A 20,580-nucleotide genomic window follows, 5' to 3' on the forward strand; every position below is an offset into this window, starting at 1 on the left:
TCATGTCTTTATTGAACACACCGTGGAAACATTCACAGTGCAGGGTGGGAAAAGTATGTGAACCCTTGGATTTAATAACTGGTTGACCCTCTTTTGGCAGCAATAACCTCAACCAAATGTTTTCTGTAGTTGTGGATCAGACCTGCACAACGGTCAGGAGGAATTTTGGACCATTTCCTCTTTACAAAACTGTTTCAGTTCAGCAATATTCTTGGGATGTCTGGTGTGAACCGCTCTCTTTGGGTCATGCCACAGCATCTCAATCGGGTTGAGGTCAGGACTCTGACTGCCACTCCAGAAGGGGTATTTTCTTCTGTTGAAGCCATTTTGTTGTTGATTTACTTCTGTGTTTTGTTGTCCTGTTGCATCACCAAACTTCTGTTGAGCTTCAATTGGCAGACAGGTAGCCTAACATTCTCCTGCAAAATGTCGTGATAAACTTGGGAATTCATTTTTCTGTCGATGATAGCAAGCTGTCCCTGAGGCAGCAAAACAGACAAAACCATGATGCTCCCTTCATCATACTTTACAGTTGGGATGAGGTTTTGATGTTGGTGTGCTGTGCCTATTTTTCTCCACACATAGTGTTGTGTTTTGCTTTCAAAACACTCTACTTTAGTTTCATCTGTCCTCAGAGTATTTTGCCAGTAGCGCTGTGGAACATCCAGGTGCTCTTTTGTAAATTTCAGACTTGCAGCAATGTTTTTTTTTTGGACAGAAGTGGTTTCTTCCGTGGCGTCCTCCCATGAATACCATTCTTGTTTAGTGTTTTACGTATCATAGACTCATCAACAGAGATGTTAGCATGTTCCAGAGATTTCTGTAAGTCTTTAGCTGACACTCTAGGATTCTTCTTAACCTCATTGAACTTTCTGTGCTGTGCTCTTGCAGTCATCTTTGCAGGACAGCCACTCCTAGGGAGAGTAACAACAGTGCTGAACTTTCTCCATTTATAGACAATTTGTCTTACCGTGGACTGATGAACATCAAGGCTTTTAGAGATACTTTTGTAACCCTTTCCAGCTTTATGCAGGTCAACAATTCTTAATCTCAGGTCTTCTGAGATCTCTTTTGTTCGAGGCATGGTTCACATCAGGCAATGCCTCTTGTGAATAGCAAAGTCAAATTTTGTGAGTGTGTTTTTATCGGGCTCTAACCAACATCTCCAATCTCGTCTCACTGATTGTACTCCAGGTTAGCTGACTCCTGACTCCAATTATCTTTTGGAACGTTTAAATGATGTATTCAATATAGACAAGTACAATACAATAATTTGTGTGTTATTAGTTTAAGTACGCTGTGTTTGTCTGTTGTTGTGACTTAGATGAAGATCAGATCACATTTTATGAAATCCAGGTAATTCCAAAGTGTTCACATACTTAATGGTACTTATTTAATGGTCTATTTATTTATTCTGATGTTTACCACTTAATGGTACCTATTTAATTATCTAATTTAATTATATATGTATTGCTCTGCCTGCCAGTGATCTGGTCTTCGTAATGTCTCTTTATAAAGGCCAACTTAGTGGGACTTTACTCTTTTTCATCAATCATATATTTAACCACCAACTTAGTCGATATAGTCATGTATGCTGAGGAAAGCAGAAGATGAGAAACTCATCCAATATACACATGAGTGGATCAACACAGAGGAGGTCAGCTGAAGTATTTGTGGGGTGGGGTGCTGCTAGTTAACATTCTCCACAGCAGAGAGAGAGAGAGAGAGAGAGAGAGAGAGAGAGAGAGAGAGAGAGAGAGAGAGAGAGAGAGAGAGAGAGAGAGAGAGAGAGAGAGAGAGAGAGAGAGAGAGAGAGAGAGAGAGAGAGAGAGAGAGAGAGAGAGAGAGAGAGAGAGAGAGAGAGAGAGAGAGAGAGAGGAGAGAGAGAGAGAGAGAGAGAGAGAGAGAGAGAGAGAGAGAGAGAGAGAGAGAGAGAGAGAGAGAGAGAGAGAGAGAGAGAGAGAGAGAGAGAGAGAGAGAGAGAGAGAGAGAGAGAGAGAGAGAGAGAGAGAGAGAGAGAGAGAGAGAGAGAGAGAGAGAGAGAGAGAGAGAGAGAGAGAGAGAGAGAGAGAGAGATTTTCTAAGTACAGACTCTGGTTATTTATCTGTTCCATTCCTCTAGCACCAGGCAGGCTGGGGGTGCCATTTGGGACACAGGGTGAGGTTTGGCAAGGCAGGGTAATATGACTCGATTTCCCTAATGGTTGTGTCGGGGGAGGACTGTACAATAGTCTTTTTGAAAGGGGGGACTTACAGACACCCTCCCTGCCATTTCAAAGTGAGCAAACAAAGTCTTGATGCAATCTCCCCTCACCCCTTTCTATTTTCTGTGCCCAGTCTGGCTTCTTTCTGTCAGAGAGTGTGTGTGTGTGTGTGTGACTGCCCGTGTATTCACAAATGTGTGTCTGTCTTTGGACAGAGTAGAGAAACAAACCCGGTGCTGGATCGTCTGATTGGTCTGACTGAGGGAGATGCTGGTTGTCTATTGGTCAGGACATTGTTGTTTCTTCCTCCGTCTGTCCGTCCGTCCGTCCGTGGATAGATGTTTCTTGATATTCAGTAGCTGCTGTCTCTTTTATCATGTATCTACATTGGTCTTCTGGCATACTTTTGTTTGATTTCTATCATGTTGTGGAAACAACATTATAACTCACTGTATTCTGTTCTCAAATGTTACTTTTGTAATGTGATATACTCTGAGTGATATGAATGTGAGGGGTGAGGTGAGTGGTGAGGTGAGGTGAAGTGAGGGGTGGGGAGAGGGGAGGGATGAGGGGTGGGGAGAGGGGAGGGATGAGGGGTGGGGAGAGGGGTGGGGTGAGGTGAGGGGTGAAGGGTGAGGTGAGGGGAGGGGTGAAGGGTAAAGGGTGAGGGGAGGTGAAGGGTGAGGTGAGGGGAGGTGAGGGGTGAGGGGAGGTGAAGGTTGAGGTGAGGGGTGAAGGGTGAGGTAAGGGGAGGTGGAGGGGAGGTGAGGGGTGAGGGGTGAGGGGAGGGGAGGTGAGGGGAGGTGAGCGGTGAAGGGTGAGGGGAGGTGAGGGGTGAGGTAATGGGTGATGTGAGGGGAGGGGAGGGGATGTGAAGGGTGAGGGGAGGGGAGGGGTGAGGTGATGGGTGATGTGAGGGGAGGGGAGGGGAGGGGATGTGAGGGGTGAAGGGTGAGGGGAGGGGTGAGGTGATGTGAGGGGAGGGGAGGGGTGATTTATCTGTTTTGATGTAGCAGAGGTGATTTGGAATCGTGAACCACCTCTTGTGAAGAGGCATCCCTGCCTAAGACTTGTGATCCTAAATGTCTCCCTCAGACCTAGATAATGCACATTTTCATCTAATGGTTTAGATATTGGGTTGGTGAGCAGGAGACCCAGGTTCATTCCTGAAAGTTAAACTAACATGCTCTCTCCTCCTCGTCTCAAGGAGATGTTTGAGGAATATCAATTATCTGTCACTTCTCTTCTCTTCGTGAGCTGTGACTTGAGAATACTCTGTTCTAATGTCTTCTCTCTCTTCTTTACAGGGTGACATCCAGCAGCTGCTGATTGTGGCCGAACCGCGGGCAGCGTACGACTACTGTGAACACTACAGCCCCGACTGTGAAACGCCTCACCAGGAGCAGCCACAGGCACAGGAACCAGAGGATGAGGTATGGAGGGAGGGAGAGAGAGAGAGGGGGAGAGGGGGGGAGAGAGAGAGAGTGGGAGAGAGAGAGAGAGAGTGGGAGAGAGAGAGAGTGGGAGAGAGAGAGGGGGGGAGAGAGAGAGAGTGGGAGAGAGAGAGAGAGTGGGAGAGAGAGAGAGAGAGAGAGAGAGAGGAGGGGGAGAGATGGATGGATGATAGTGTGTTCTTGTAACATAAGGTGTATCGGTGGAGCTGATACCTTTATAAAACGTATGTCGTCCCTCAGAGACTATCTTTAAATCCTTTGAAGACATATTACATTACACAATCATATATAGACACAAACAGTGTGAATGAAGTATTCTCCTTGCAATTTCTGACGAAGACCAGCAGCTCAAAGCCTACCTTTTTGGCTCAGCAATGTCTGTGTATCTCAGAGCCTCTCAGTCTAGTAAGGGTTGAACATCTGATGAAACATATAACAAGGTTCTCATGTGAAACACATTTATATATATATATTTTTTCTTTCTCTCATCTATTTGTACCTATTTATTAATCCATTTGATGTTCCATTGACGATCATACAGCATTTCAATACCGACTCGGATGTTTTCACCGATCTCTCTGCCTGATTTGAGTTTCATTGTCGACGTTCTCCAACTCCACGTAAATCCCTCAAACACACAATCGTCGTCTCTCCCTCTCTCCCTGTCTCTCTCTCTCTCTCTCTCTCCCGCTCTCCCTCTCTCCCTGTCTCTCCCTGTCTCTCTCCCTCTCTCCCTGTCTCTCTCCCTCTCTCTCTCCCGCTCTCCCTCTCTCCCTGTCTCTCCCTGTCTCTCTCCCTCTCTCCCTGTCTCTCTCCCTCTCTCTCTCCCGCTCTCCCTCTCTCCCTGTCTCTCCCTGTCTCTCTCCCTCTCTCTCTCCCGCTCTCCCTCTCTCCCTGTCTCTCCCTGTCTCTCTCTCTCCCGCTCTCCCTCTCTCCCTCTCTCCCTGTCTCTCCCTGTCTCTCTCCCTCTCTCTCCAAAGCCACATTCTTCAGCCAAATCCACCTAATTGAAATACAATGCTTTGTGTCTGGGTTTATTTCTCTCCAAATCGCACCCTAATTCCCTATATAGTGCATTACTTTTGACCAGAGCCCAATGGAACCCTATTCCCTATATAGTGCACTACTTTAGACCAGAGCCCTATGGCACCCTATTCCCAACATAGTGCACTACTTTAGACCAGAGCCCTATGTGTGCCATGTGGGATGTAGACTCCGTATTGTGATAGTCTATCCTGAAGGGAACGGTGATGTTCACTATGAGCTCACACTACAAACTTTCCGTATCCTTCTGCCACAAAGTCTGAGCCCTGGTGTGGTTGTGTGGTTGTGTGGTTGTGTGGTTGTGTGGTTGTCTGTGTGTGTGTGTGTGTTTGTGTCTGTGTGTGTCTGTGTGTATCTGTGTGTGTGTGTGTGTGTGTGTGTACGAGTGTACGAGTGGCCTCAGTGATTTATACCTATAATGAGTCCACCAGGCTCAGGAGCTCAGTTCTCCCTCTCTGGGGTCACACACACACACACTCTCTCTCTCTCTCTCTCTCTCTCTCTCTCTCTCTCTCTTTGCCTGTGAAATATAAACCTACCACCGCTAGATTGATGCCCAGCCCACTACCTGGAAAAACAACCGCTGCTGCTAGGGGTTATAGTGCCTCTCTAAATAATCTCTAGCCTGATCCCAGGTCTGTTAGTGCTGTATAGCCAACTGGCTAGCCTATATTAACCTGGTCCCAGGTCTGTTAGTGCTGTAGGTCTGTTAGTGCTGTAGGTCTGTTAGTGCTGTATAGCCAACTGGCTAGCCTATCTTAACCTGGTCCCAGGTTTGTTAGTGCTGTAGGTCTGTTAGTGCTGTGTAGCCAACTGGCTAGCCTATCTTAACCTGGTCCCAGGTCTGTTAGTGCTGTATAGCCAACTGGCTAGCCTATCTTAACCTGGTCCCAGGTTTGTTAGTGCTGTAGGTCTGTTAGTGCTGTGTAGCCAACTGGCTAGCCTATCTTAACCTGGTCCCAGGTCTGTTAGTGCTGTGTAGCCAACTGGCTAGCCTATCTTAACCTGGTCCCAGGTCTGTTAGTGCTGTATAGCCAACTGGCTAGCCTATCTTAACCTGGTCCCAGGTCTGTTAGTGCTGTATAGCCAACTGGCTAGCCTATCTTAACCTGGTCCCAGGTCTGTTAGTGCTGTATAGCCAACTGGCTAGCCTATCTTAACCTGGTCCCAGGTCTGTTAGTGCTGTATAGCCAACTGGCTAGCCTATCTTAACCTGGTCTCAGGTTTGTTAGTGCTGTAGGTCTGTTAGTGCTGTATAGCCAACTGGCTAGCCTATCTTAACCTGGTCCCAGGTCTGTTAGTGCTGTAGGTCTGTTAGTGCTGTATAGCCAACTGGCTAGCCTATCGTAACCTGATCCCAGGTCTGTTAGTGCTGTATAGCCAACTGGCTAGCCTATATTAACCTGGTCCCAGGTCTGTTAGTGCTGTAGGTCTGTTAGTGCTGTATAGCCAACTGGCTAGCCTATCTTAACCTGGTCCCAGGTCTGTTAGTGCTGTAGGTCTGTTAGTGCTGTAGGTCTGTTAGTGCTGTATAGCTAACTGGCTAGCCTAACTCTGGTCTGACAAAAGGAATTTGTGTATTTTAACAAACAACAGGATAGAAATAGTAGTTCTGTGTTTTGATAATTAAATGGAAATATAGCCAAGGTACAGAAGGAGTAGAACATCTTGGTCCTGGAAAACATTGTTTTGACGTTGCCAAGACTAGTCTGAGAATAGGGAGCATTAAGAAAGGGTTGAGACACTTATCTTCCAACTTCTGTTAAGGAGATGATTTAAGAGGGCCACATTTAGATGGTTAGAGTATTTAACTGAAGATGATTACAATGAGATGGATAGAGTCTTTGACTGAAGATGACCACATTGAGATGGATAGAGTCTTTGACTGAAGATGACCACATTGAGATGGATAGAGTCTTTGACTGAAGATGATTACAATGAGATGGATAGAGTCTTTGACTGAAGATGACCACATTGAGATGGATAGTCTTTGACTGAAGATGACCACATTGAGATGGATAGAGTCTTTGACTGAAGATGACCACATTGAGATGGATAGAGTCTTTGACTGAAGATGACCACATTGAGATGGATAGAGTCTTTGACTGAAGATGACCACATTGAGATGGATAGAGTCTTTGACTGAAGATGACCACATTGATATGGATAGAGTCTTTGATTGAAGATGACCACATTGAGATGGATAGAGTCTTTGACTGAAGATGATTACAATGAGATGGATAGAGTCTTTGACTGAAGATGACCACATTGAGATGGATAGTCTTTGACTGAAGATGACCACATTGGGATGGATATAGTCTTTGACTGAAGATGACCACATTGAGATGGATAGTCTTTGACTGAAGATGACCACATTGGGATGGATATAGTCTTTGACTGAAGATGATTACAATGAGATGGATAGAGTCTTTGACTGAAGATGACCACATTGAGATGGATAGAGTCTTTGACTGAAGAGAACCTCGTTAAGACTCGTTGAGAGTCTTTAGCCGTGTCTAGACTTGTCAGTTCAGGCAGCTTTTAGTGTTCTGATCATGAAATTCCGAACGTATCACCCGTCTCAACCTAGATTTTAAATGTGTCTACGGTGTCAACAGCGTGTCTAGATTCCCTTTTTCTATATTCAAATGCCAGTATGCATTCTACAAACGGTGGAATATAACACAACAACTACTGATGGAAATAGTTAACTACTGTAGCTAACTAGCCCCCCACCCTCCACCTTCCCTAACTCAGACGACGCAGGGTCAATTGTGTGCCGCCCTATGGGGCTCCCAGTCACGGCCGGCTGTGACAAAGCCTGGGATTGAACCCCGATTCTGTAGTGGCTCCTCAGCACTTCGACGCGGTGCATTAGATCGTTGTGCCAGTCTTTGACGGAATCCCGGGGGTCTTTGACGGAATCCCGGGAGTCTTTGACGGAATCCCCGGAGTCTTGGACGGAATCCCGGGAGTCTTTGACGGAATCCCGGGAGTCTTTGACGGAATCCCGGGAGTCTTTGACGGAATCCCGGGAGTCTTTGACGGAACCCTTGTTGTTTTCAACGAGTCGATGGAACAACTTTATAGGAAGGACTATTCTAGGTTATAACAAAAATAAAAATCAGTCAATCGAGTCAATAGTTATTATATGATCAACCAATCAGGTGTTCCAGGTCTGTTTATCAGATGATGGACGGATGGAGGGATGAAGGGTCAAGGGGTTCAATGTTCAGAACATGTCTTTGACCCTGACCTCTATGAGATATACCCTGATCCCTACCTAGCCCATAATACTTTGCAACACACAGACACATGCAAGAGGAGAGAGGCAGGGATGAGAAGAGGGATGTAGCAAGAGGGGGAGTATTTTATGAGCACGCTTAAATATTTATCTCTTTAAACTTTTTAAACTTTCTCGCCTGTGGTGGGGAATTCTTCAGGCTTGGCCAGGCTCTCAAACCTCATAAATGTACTGTCTCTGTGCTCTATCTCATTCCCTTTCCCCCCCCCTCTCTCTCCCTCTCTCCCTCTCTCTCTCTCTCTCTCTCTCTCTCTCTCTCTCTCTCTCTCTCTCTCTCGCTCTCTCTCTCTCTTTTCCCACCCTCTCTCTCTTTCTCTGTCAGTCTCCTTCAATTTATGTCTGTCTCTCTCTATCTCTCTATTATTTTGATGAGTTCAGCAGTTGAACTTGAACTAATATTTATCTGTCCCCTCGGTATCAGTGCTAGAACCCGGTCAGTAGCCTGTTAACAGAGATACAGTATCTGCGACAAGAACCCTGTCAGTAGCCTGTTAACAGAGATACAGTATCTGGGACAAGAACCCTGGCCGTAGCCTGTTAACAGAGATACCATATCTGGGACTAGAACCCTGTCAGTAGCATGTTAACAGAGGTACAGTATCTGGGACAAGAACCCTGTCAGTAGCCTGTTAACAGAGATACCGTATCTGGGACAAGAACCCTGTCAGTAGCCTGTTAACAGAGGTACCGGATCTGGGACTAGAACCCTGTCAGTAGCCTGTTAACAGAGATACTATATCTGAGACTAGAACCCTGGCCATAGCCTGTTAACAGAGGTACTGTATCTGGGACTAGAACCCTGTCAGTAGCCTGGTAACAGAGGTACCATATCTGGGACTAGAACCCTGTCAGTAGCCTGTTAACAGAGATACCGTATCTGGGACTAGAACCCTGTCAGTAGCCTGTAAACAGAGGTACTGTATCTGGGACTAGAACCCTGTCAGTAGCCTGTTAAATAAATCTACATAGTCTTTTTTTGACTGGACCTCATATAGGTTAAAGAATCCTCCTAAATCAATGAGTAGAATTTGATCTATTAGCAACTACTTTCATCCATTATCTGTTTTCATTTGACTGCACTGCAAAAAATGGATGGAGGGCTCTGGTCAAATGTAGTGCACTATTTAGGGAATAGGGTGCCATAGGGCTCTGGTCAAATGTAGTGCACTATTTAGGGAATAGGGTGCCATAGGGGTGTAGGCATTACATGTATGAGTGGACGAGTCATGAACTACAACAGATATTTAAACACAAGCTAGTAATGAATGAACTACAAGCTGGAATTGTGATACAGTGAATTATAAGTGAAATAATCTGTCTGTAAACAATTGTTGGAAAAATTACTTGTGTCATGCACAAAGTAGATGTCCTAACCGACTTGCCAAAACTATAGTTTGTTAACAAGAAATTTGTGGAGTGGTTGAAAAACGAGTTTTAATGACTCCAACCTAAGTGTATGTAAACTTCTGACTTCAACTGTATGTTATTCAGATATACAGTTGAAGTCGGAAGTTTACATGCACTTAGATTGGGGTCATTAAAACTCGTTTTTAAACCACTCCACAAATTCGTTTAGGACATCTACTTTGTGCTTGACATCATGGGAAAATCAAAAGAAATCAGCCAAGACCTCAGAAAAAAAATGTGGACCTCCACAAGTCTGGTTCATCCTTGGGAGCAATTTCCAAATTCCTGAAGGTACCATGTTCATCTGTACAAACAATAGTGCGCAAGTATAAACACCATGAGACCACGCAGCCGTCATACCGCTCAGGAAGGCGACGCGTTCTGTCTCCTAGAGATGAACGTACATTGGTGCGAAAAGTGCAAATCAATCGCAGAACAACAGCAAAGGACAATGTAAAGATGCTGGAGGAAACAGGTACAAAAGGTACAAAAGTCCACAGTAAAATGAGTCCTATATCGACATAACCTGAAAGGACACTCAGCAAGGAAGAAGCCACTTCTCCAAAACCACCTTAAAAAAGCCAGACTATGGTTTGCAACTGCACATGGGGACAAAGATCGTACTTTTTGGAGAAATGTCCTCTGGTCTGGTGAAACAAAAATAGAAGTGTTTGGCCATAATGACCATCATTCTGTTTGGAGAGAAAAGGGGGAGGCTTGCAAGCCGAAGAACACCATCCCAATCGTGGAGCACGGGGGTTAGCAGCATCATGTTGTGGGGGTGCTTTGCTGCAGGAGGGACTGGTGAACTTCGCAAAATATATGCCATCATGAGGCAGGAAAATGATGTGGATGTATTGAAGCAACATCTCAAGACATCAGTAAGGAAGTTAAAGGATGCTTGCAAATGGGTCTTCCAAATGGACAATGACCCCAAGCAGACTTTCAAAGTTGTGGCAAAATGGCTTAAGGACAACAAAGTCAAGTCATTGGAGTGGCCATCACAAAGCCCTGACCTCAATTCTATAGAAAATTTGAAGGGCAGAACTGAAAAAGTGTGTGCAAACAAGGAGGCCTACAGACATGACTCAGTTACACCAGCTCTGTCAGGAGGAATGGGACAAAATTCACCCAACTTGTTGTCGGAAGCTTGTGGAAGGCAACCAGAAATCTCACCGAAACGCTTGAGCCAAGTTAAACAATTTTATGGCAATGCTACCAAATACTAATTGAATGTATGTAAACTTCTGACCCACTGGGAATGTGATGAAAGAAATAAATCATTCTCTCTACTATTATTCTGACATTTCACATTCTTAAAATAAAGTGGTGATCCTAACTGACCTAAGACAGGGGACTTTTTACTAAGATTAATTGTCAGGAACTTTTGAAAACTAAGTTTAAATGTATTTGGCTAAATTGTATGTAAACTTCCGACTTCAGCTGTAGAGGGGAGGGTTTGAAGGGTACGACTAAAACTAACAACAAAAAAGTGTACTGATATAAAATATACTATGTCCCTAAAATGTGAAAATTACAGAAAAACTGAAATTAACACCTCATTAAGAACATTTCACACATGGATAAAATGGACAGTCCAGTCTAAGACCTCAGGTTTACGTTTGTTCTGAACACACACACACACACACACACACACACACACACACACACACACACACACACACACACACACACACACACACACATACACACACACACATGTTTTACTATCCTTGTGGGGACCAAACAATTTATTCCTAACCCTAACCTTTACACTAACCTTAATTCCAAACCAATAATCTGCAAACGTAACCCTAACATCTAACCCTAACCCCAATTCTAACCCTAAACCTAACCCCTAACCCCAATTATAACCCTAAACCCTAACCCCTAACCCCAATTATAACCCTAAACCCTAACCCCTAACCCCAATTATAACCCTAAACCCTAACCCCTAAGCCTAAAATAGCCTTTTTTTTCTGGCGAAATGTCCGCACTTGTCAGAATCTTCTTTGCTTTCCCACAAGGATAGTGAAACCAACAACAACAACAACAACAACAACACACACCCTTACTCTCCACACACACGTTGAGTTTCACATGACCAGTAATAGGGTTCATGATTGCAGTGTTGAAGAGGGCAGTAAAAACCCAGCATGCATTAAAAACAGGATGTTAAATGCTAGCCAATGAAAACTCATCTGCCTGGGCCGTGTTTTTCAACTGCCAAAGATCGCCTCTAGGCCTCTACCAAGCCACTCTGAAAGACCTTTCTAAAAATGGTTGTGTGTGTGTGTGTGTGTGTGTGTGTGTGTGTGTGTGTGTGTGTATGTGTGTGTGTGTTTATGTGTGTGTGTGTGTGTGTGTGTGTGTGTGTGTGTGTGTGTGTGTGTGTGTGTGTGTGTGTGTGTGTGTGTGTGTGTGTGTGTGTGTGTGTTTATGGGTGAACCCTTATGGGCAACCTAAACATAGCAGGGGATTTAATTACAATTCTGAAAGTAGATACAGGTCTTTAAGTTACTTTGAGAGACATAAAACATAACGTGTGATTCCCACAGGGCCCAAGTGGCTCTGGTCTAAAGTAGTGCACTCTGTAGGGAATAGGGTGCCATAGGGCTCTGGTCTAAAGTAGTGCACTATGTAGGGAATAGGGTGCCATAGGGCTCTGGTCTAAAGTAGTGCACTATGTAGGGAATAGGGTGCCATTTGGGATGCAACGAAAGAGTGGTTGGACTTGATCAACTCATTCATTAATTACTAGCTTCCTTTTTAATATATGTTGTAGTTAATTTATTCATTACTAGCTTCTGAGAAATATGAAGAAATATGAAGAACACGATAAGGAAGTAAGTTAGCATACCATATACAGGGTCAGTTCTAGTACCATATTTACAACGTGCAGGGATACTGGAGTGATGGAGGTAGATACGTATAGTGGTAAGGATACCATATACAGGGTCAGTTCTAGTACCATATTTACAACGTGCAGGGATACTGGAGTGATGGAGGTAGATACGTATAGTGGTAAGGATACCATATACAGGGTCAGTTCTAGTACCATATTTACAACGTGCAGGGATACTGGAGTGATGGAGGTAGATACGTATAGTGGTAAGGATACCATATACAGGGTCAGTTCTAGTACCATATTTACAACGTGCAGGGATACTGGAGTGATGGAGGTAGATACGTATAGTGGTAAGGATACCATATACAGGGTCAGTTCTAGTACCATATTTACAACGTGCAGGGATACTGGAGTGATGGAGGTAGATACGTATAGTGGTAAGGATACCATATACAGGGTCAGTTCTAGTACCATATTTACAACGTGCAGGGATACTGGAGTGATGGAGGTAGATACGTATAGTGGTAAGGATACCATATACAGGGTCAGTTCTAGTACCATATTTACAACGTGCAGGGATACTGGAGTGATGGAGGTAGATACGTATAGTGGTAAGGATACCATATACAGGGTCAGTTCTAGTACCATATTTACAACGTGCAGGGATACTGGAGTGATGGAGGTAGATACGTATAGTGGTAAGGATACCATATACAGGGTCAGTTCTAGTACCATATTTACAACGTGCAGGGATACTGGAGTGATGGAGGTAGATACGTATAGTGGTAAGGATACCATATACAGGGTCAGTTCTAGTACCATATTTACAACGTGCAGGGATACTGGAGTGATGGAGGTAGATACGTATAGTGGTAAGGATACCATATACAGGGTCAGTTCTAGTACCATATTTACAACGTGCAGGGATACTGGAGTGATGGAGGTAGATACGTATAGTGGTAAGGATACCATATACAGGGTCAGTTCTAGTACCATATTTACAACGTGCAGGGATACTGGAGTGATGGAGGTAGATACGTATAGTGGTAAGGATACCATATACAGGGTCAGTTCTAGTACCATATTTACAACGTGCAGGGATACTGGAGTGATGGAGGTAGATACGTATAGTGGTAAGGATACCATATACAGGGTCAGTTCTAGTACCATATTTACAACGTGCAGGGATACTGGAGTGATGGAGGTAGATACGTATAGTGGTAAGGATACCATATACAGGGTCAGTTCAGTACCATATTTACAACGTGCAGGGATACTGGAGTGATGGAGGTAGATACGTATAGTGGTAAGGATACCATATACAGGGTCAGTTCTAGTACCATATTTACAACGTGCAGGGATACTGGAGTGATGGAGGTAGATACGTATAGTGGTAAGGATACCATATACAGGGTCAGTTCTAGTACCATATTTACAACGTGCAGGGATACTGGAGTGATGGAGGTAGATATGTATAGTGGTAAGGATACCATATACAGGGTCAGTTCTAGTACCATATTTACAACGTGCAGGGATACTGGAGTGATGGAGGTAGATACGTATAGTGGTAAGGATACCATATACAGGGTCAGTTCTAGTACCATATTTACAACGTGCAGGGATACTGGAGTGATGGAGGTAGATACGTATAGTGGTAAGGATACCATATACAGGGTCAGTTCTAGTACCATATTTACAACGTGCAGGGATACTGGAGTGATGGAGGTAGATACGTATAGTGGTAAGGATACTATATACAGGGTCAGTTCTAGTACCATATTTACAACGTGCAGGGATACTGGAGTGATGGAGGTAGATACGTATAGTGGTAAGGATACTATATACAGGGTCAGTTCAGTACCATATTTACAACGTGCAGGGATACTGGAGTGATGGAGGTAGATACGTATAGTGGTAAGGATACCATATACAGGGTCAGTTCTAGTACCATATTTACAACGTGCAGGGATACTGGAGTGATGGAGGTAGATACGTATAGTGGTAAGGATACCATATACAGGGTCAGTTCTAGTACCATATTTACAACGTGCAGGGATACTGGAGTGATGGAGGTAGATACGTATAGTGGTAAGGATACCATATACAGGGTCAGTTCTAGTACCATATTTACAACGTGCAGGGATACTGGAGTGATGGAGGTAGATACGTATAGTGGTAAGGATACTATATACAGGGTCAGTTCTAGTACCATATTTACAACGTGCAGGGATACTGGAGTGATGGAGGTAGATACGTATAGTGGTAAGGATACCATATACAGGGTCAGTTCTAGTACCATATTTACAACGTGCAGGGATACTGGAGTGATGGAGGTAGATACGTATAGTGGTAAGGATACCATATACAGGGTCAGTTCTAGTACCATATTTACAACGTGCAGGGATACTGGAGTGATGGAGGTAGATACGTATAGTGGTAAGGATACCATATACAGGGTCAGTTCTAGTACCATATTTACAACGTGCAGGGATACTGGAGTGATGGAGGTAGATACGTATAGTGGTAAGGATACCATATACAGGGTCAGTTCTAGTACCATATTTACAACGTGCAGGGATACTGGAGTGATGGAGGTAGATACGTATAGTGGTAAGGATACTATATACAGGGTCAGTTCAGTACCATATTTACAACGTGCAGGGATACTGGAGTGATGGAGGTAGATACGTATAGTGGTAAGGATACCATATACAGGGTCAGTTCTAGTACCATATTTACAACGTGCAGGGATACTGGAGTGATGGAGGTAGATACGTATAGTGGTAAGGATACTATATACAGGGTCAGTTCAGTACCATATTTACAACGTGCAGGGATACTGGAGTGATGGAGGTAGATACGTATAGTGGTAAGGATACCATATACAGGGTCAGTTCTAGTACCATATTTACAACGTGCAGGGATACTGGAGTGATGGAGGTAGATACGTATAGTGGTAAGGATACCATATACAGGGTCAGTTCTAGTACCATATTTACAACGTGCAGGGATACTGGAGTGATGGAGGTAGATACGTATAGTGGTAAGGATACTATATACAGGGTCAGTTCAGTACCATATTTACAACGTGCAGGGATACTGGAGTGATGGAGGTAGATACGTATAGTGGTAAGGATACCATATACAGGGTCAGTTCTAGTACCATATTTACAACGTGCAGGGATACTGGAGTGATGGAGGTAGATACGTATAGTGGTAAGGATACTATATACAGGGTCAGTTCAGTACCATATTTACAACGTGCAGGGATACTGGAGTGATGGAGGTAGATACGTATAGTGGTAAGGATACCATATACAGGGTCAGTTCTAGTACCATATTTACAACGTGCAGGGATACTGGAGTGATGGAGGTAGATACGTATAGTGGTAAGGATACCATATACAGGGTCAGTTCTAGTACCATATTTACAACGTGCAGGGATACTGGAGTGATGGAGGTAGATACGTATAGTGGTAAGGATACTATATACAGGGTCAGTTCTAGTACCATATTTACAACGTGCAGGGATACTGGAGTGATGGAGGTAGATACGTATAGTGGTAAGGATACCATATACAGGGTCAGTTCTAGTACCATATTTACAACGTGCAGGGATACTGGAGTGATGGAGGTAGATACGTATAGTGGTAAGGATACCATATACAGGGTCAGTTCTAGTACCATATTTACAACGTGCAGGGATACTGGAGTGATGGAGGTAGATACGTATAGTGGTAAGGATACTATATACAGGGTCAGTTCTAGTACCATATTTACAACGTGCAGGGATACTGGAGTGATGGAGGTAGATACGTATAGTGGTAAGGATACCATATACAGGGTCAGTTCTAGTACCATATTTACAACGTGCAGGGATACTGGAGTGATGGAGGTAGATACGTATAGTGGTAAGGATACCATATACAGGGTCAGTTCTAGTACCATATTTACAACGTGCAGGGATACTGGAGTGATGGAGGTAGATACGTATAGTGGTAAGGATACCATATACAGGGTCAGTTCTAGTACCATATTTACAACGTGCAGGGATACTGGAGTGATGGAGGTAGATACGTATAGTGGTAAGGATACTATATACAGGGTCAGTTCTAGTACCATATTTACAACGTGCAGGGATACTGGAGTGATGGAGGTAGATACGTATAGTGGTAAGGATACTATATACAGGGTCAGTTCTAGTACCATATTTACAACGTGCAGGGATACTGGAGTGATGGAGGTAGATACGTATAGTGGTAAGGATACCATATACAGGGTCAGTTCTAGTACCATATTTACAACGTGCAGGGATACTGGAGTGATGGAGGTAGATACGTATAGTGGTAAGGATACCATATACAGGGTCAGTTCTAGTACCATATTTACAACGTGCAGGGATACTGGAGTGATGGAGGTAGATACGTATAGTGGTAAGGATACCATATACAGGGTCAGTTCTAGTACCATATTTACAACGTGCAGGGATACTGGAGTGATGGAGGTAGATACGTATAGTGGTAAGGATACCATATACAGGGTCAGTTCTAGTACCATATTTACAACGTGCAGGGATACTGGAGTGATGGAGGTAGATACGTATAGTGGTAAGGATACTATATACAGGGTCAGTTCAGTACCATATTTACAACGTGCAGGGATACTGGAGTGATGGAGGTAGATACGTATAGTGGTAAGGATACTATATACAGGGTCAGTTCAGTACCATATTTACAACGTGCAGGGATACTGGAGTGATGGAGGTAGATACGTATAGTGGTAAGGATACCATATACAGGGTCAGTTCTAGTACCATATTTACAACGTGCAGGGATACTGGAGTGATGGAGGTAGATATGTATAGTGGTAAGGATACCATATACAGGGTCAGTTCTAGTACCATATTTACAACGTGCAGGGATACTGGAGTGATGGAGGTAGATACGTATAGTGGTAAGGATACTATATACAGGGTCAGTTCAGTACCATATTTACAACGTGCAGGGATACTGGAGTGATGGAGGTAGATACGTATAGTGGTAAGGATACCATATACAGGGTCAGTTCTAGTACCATATTTACAACGTGCAGGGATACTGGAGTGATGGAGGTAGATACGTATAGTGGTAAGGATACTATATACAGGGTCAGTTCAGTACCATATTTACAACGTGCAGGGATACTGGAGTGATGGAGGTAGATACGTATAGTGGTAAGGATACCATATACAGGGTCAGTTCTAGTACCATATTTACAACGTGCAGGGATACTGGAGTGATGGAGGTAGATACGTATAGTGGTAAGGATACCATATACAGGGTCAGTTCTAGTACCATATTTACAACGTGCAGGGATACTGGAGTGATGGAGGTAGATACGTATAGTGGTAAGGATACCATATACAGGGTCAGTTCAGTACCATATTTACAATGTGCAGGGATACTGGAGTGATGGAGGTAGATACGTATAGTGGTTAGTATACCATATACAGCGTCAGTTCAGTACCATATTTACAACGTGCAGGGATACTGGAGTGATGGAGGTAGATACGTATAGTGGTAAGGATACCATATGCAGGGTCAGTTCAGTACCATATTTACAACGTGCAGGGATACTGGAGTGATGGAGGTAGATACGTATAGTGGTAAGGATACTATATACAGGGTCAGTTCAGTACCATATTTACAACATGCAGGGATACTGGAGTGATGGAGGTAGATACGTATAGTGGTAAGGATACCATATACAGGGTCAGTTCTAGTACCATATTTACAACGTGCAGGGATACTGGAGTGATGGAGGTAGATACGTATAGTGGTAAGGATACCATATACAGGGTCAGTTCTAGTACCATATTTACAACGTGCAGGGATACTGGAGTGATGGAGGTAGATACGTATAGTGGTAAGGATACTATATACAGGGTCAGTTCAGTACCATATTTACAACGTGCAGGGATACTGGAGTGATGGAGGTAGATACGTATAGTGGTAAGGATACTATATACAGGGTCAGTTCAGTACCATATTTACAACGTGCAGGGATACTGGAGTGATGGAGGTAGATACGTATAGTGGTAAGGATACCATATACAGCGTCAGTTCTAGTACCATATTTACAACGTGCAGGGATACTGGAGTGATGGAGGTAGATACGTATAGTGGTAAGGATACCATATACAGGGTCAGTTCTAGTACCATATTTACAACGTGCAGGGATACTGGAGTGATGGAGGTAGATATGTATAGGGGTAAGGATACTATATACAGGGTCAGTTCAGTACCATATTTACAACGTGCAGGGATACTGGTGCACCGGGTACCGCCTGCCGTGCCAGAAGCAGAGAGAATAGTCTAGGACATGGGTGGTTGGAGTTTTTAACGATTTACCTTCCTCTGACACCGCCTGGTATAGATGTCCTGGATGGCAGGGAGATCGGCCCCAGTGATGTACTGGGCTGTCCACACCACTTTCTGTAGCGCCATGGGATCGAAGGCGGTGTTGTTGCCATACTAGGCAATGATGCAGACAGTCAAAATGCTCTCAACGGTGCAGCTGTAGAACTTTTTGAGGTGCCCATGACAAACTTTTTCAACCTCCTGAGGGGCAAGATGCGCTGTCGTGCCAAACTTGATGATGGTGTTGGAGTCGTGGTTGGCCACGCAGTTGTGGGTGATTAGGAAGGGACTAAGTACACACTCCTGTGGAGCCCCTGTGTTGAGGGTCAGCGTGGCAAAGGTAATATTGCCTACCCTCACACCTGGGGTCGGCCCGTCGGGAAGTCCAGGATCCAGTTGCAGAGGGAGGAGTTCAGACCCAGAGTCCTAAGCCTGGTGACGACTTTGGAGGGGTTGAACTCTGAGCTGTAGTCAATGAACAGCATTCTCACATAGGTATTTTTTTTATCTAGATGGGTGAGGGCAGTGTGGAGAGAGCAAATGAGATTGCGTCATCTATGGATCTGTTGGGGGGGGGTATGCAAATTGGAGTGGGTCTAGGTTGTCTGGGAAGGTGGGGTTAATGTGTGCTATAACCAGCCTCTCAAAGCACTTCCTGATTACAGATGTGAGTGCTACAGGGTGGTAGTCATCGTGGCATGAAGCCTTAAGAGTTATTTGGAACAGGGATGATTGTGGTCATCTTAAAACATGTGTGGATTACAGACTTGGACAAGGAGAGGTTGAAAATGACCGTGAATATGCCTGCCAGCTGTTCTGCGCATGCTCTGTGGTTTGAAGAAAATAAAACATGTTTTATCCATTGTAGAATAAGACATCAAAACTATGAAATAACATATATGTAATCATGTAGTAACCGAAGAAGTGTTAAACAAATCAGAATATATTTTATATTTGAGATTCTTCAAAGTAGCCAGCCTTTGACTTGATGGCAAGTCAACCATCCTCTTTTTATTTTTATTAGTTTAACACTTTTTTGGTTACTACATGATTCCATATGTGTTATTTCATAGTGTTGATGTCTTCACTATTATTCCACAATGTAGAAAATAGTAAAAAATTATGAAAACCCCTTGAATGAGTAGCTGTGTCCAAACATTTGTCTGGTTTGAAAGTATTCAGACCCATTGACTTTTTAAAACATTTTACAGCCTTATTCTAAAATGGATAAAAACATGTTTTATTTTCTTCAACCCACAGGCAAACTGTTGTTGTTTTTATTGTTACAAATGTATTACAAATAAAAAGCTGAAATATGACTTTGCATAAGTATTCAGACTTTTTACTCAGTATTTTGTTGAAGCACCTTTGGTAGTTATTTCAGCCTCAAGTCTTCTTGAGTATGACTCTGATCTCTGGAGAGACCTGCAAATAAGCTGTGCAGCAATGCTCCTCATCCAACCTTACAGAGCTTGAGAGGATCTGCAGAGAAGAATGGGCGACTCTGGAATGCTGGCCTTCTAGGCAGATTTGCAAAGAAAAAGCCATATCTCAGACTGGCCAATAAAAATAAACGATTAAGATGGGCAACAGAACACAGACACTGGACAGAGGAACTCTGCCTAGACAGCATCTCGGAGTCACCTTTTCACTGTTGTTGTTGAGACTGGTGTTTTGCGGGTACTATTTAATGAAGCCGCCAGTTGAGGCATCTATTTCTCAAACTAGACACTAATGTACTTGTTCTCTTGCTCAGTTGTGCACCGGGGCCTCCTACTCCTCTTTCAATTCTGGTTGGAGCCAGTTTGCTCTGTTCTGTGAAGGGAGTCGTACACAGCTTATAGGCAATTTCTCGCATGGAATTGCCTTCATTTCTCAGAACAAGAATAGACTGGCGAGTTTCAGAAGAAAGGTCTTTGTT

The 20,580-nt window shown here is 43.8% G+C and overlaps 1 protein-coding gene across 1 annotated transcript in view; it reads left to right on the forward strand.

Moving 5' to 3' along the window:
* Positions 1 to 20,580, forward strand: part of LOC110508247 (collagen alpha-1(XI) chain) — a 234,535-nt gene that overhangs the window by 76,193 nt on the left and 137,762 nt on the right. The window contains exon 5 of the mRNA XM_036965973.1: positions 3,512 to 3,637. Coding sequence (XP_036821868.1) covers positions 3,512 to 3,637 — 126 coding nt within the window. The remainder of the gene's footprint in view (positions 1 to 3,511; positions 3,638 to 20,580) is intronic.

This window comes from Oncorhynchus mykiss, chromosome 28 (assembly GCF_013265735.2).
Source record: "Oncorhynchus mykiss isolate Arlee chromosome 28, USDA_OmykA_1.1, whole genome shotgun sequence".
Classification (NCBI taxonomy): Eukaryota; Metazoa; Chordata; class Actinopteri; order Salmoniformes; family Salmonidae; genus Oncorhynchus; species Oncorhynchus mykiss.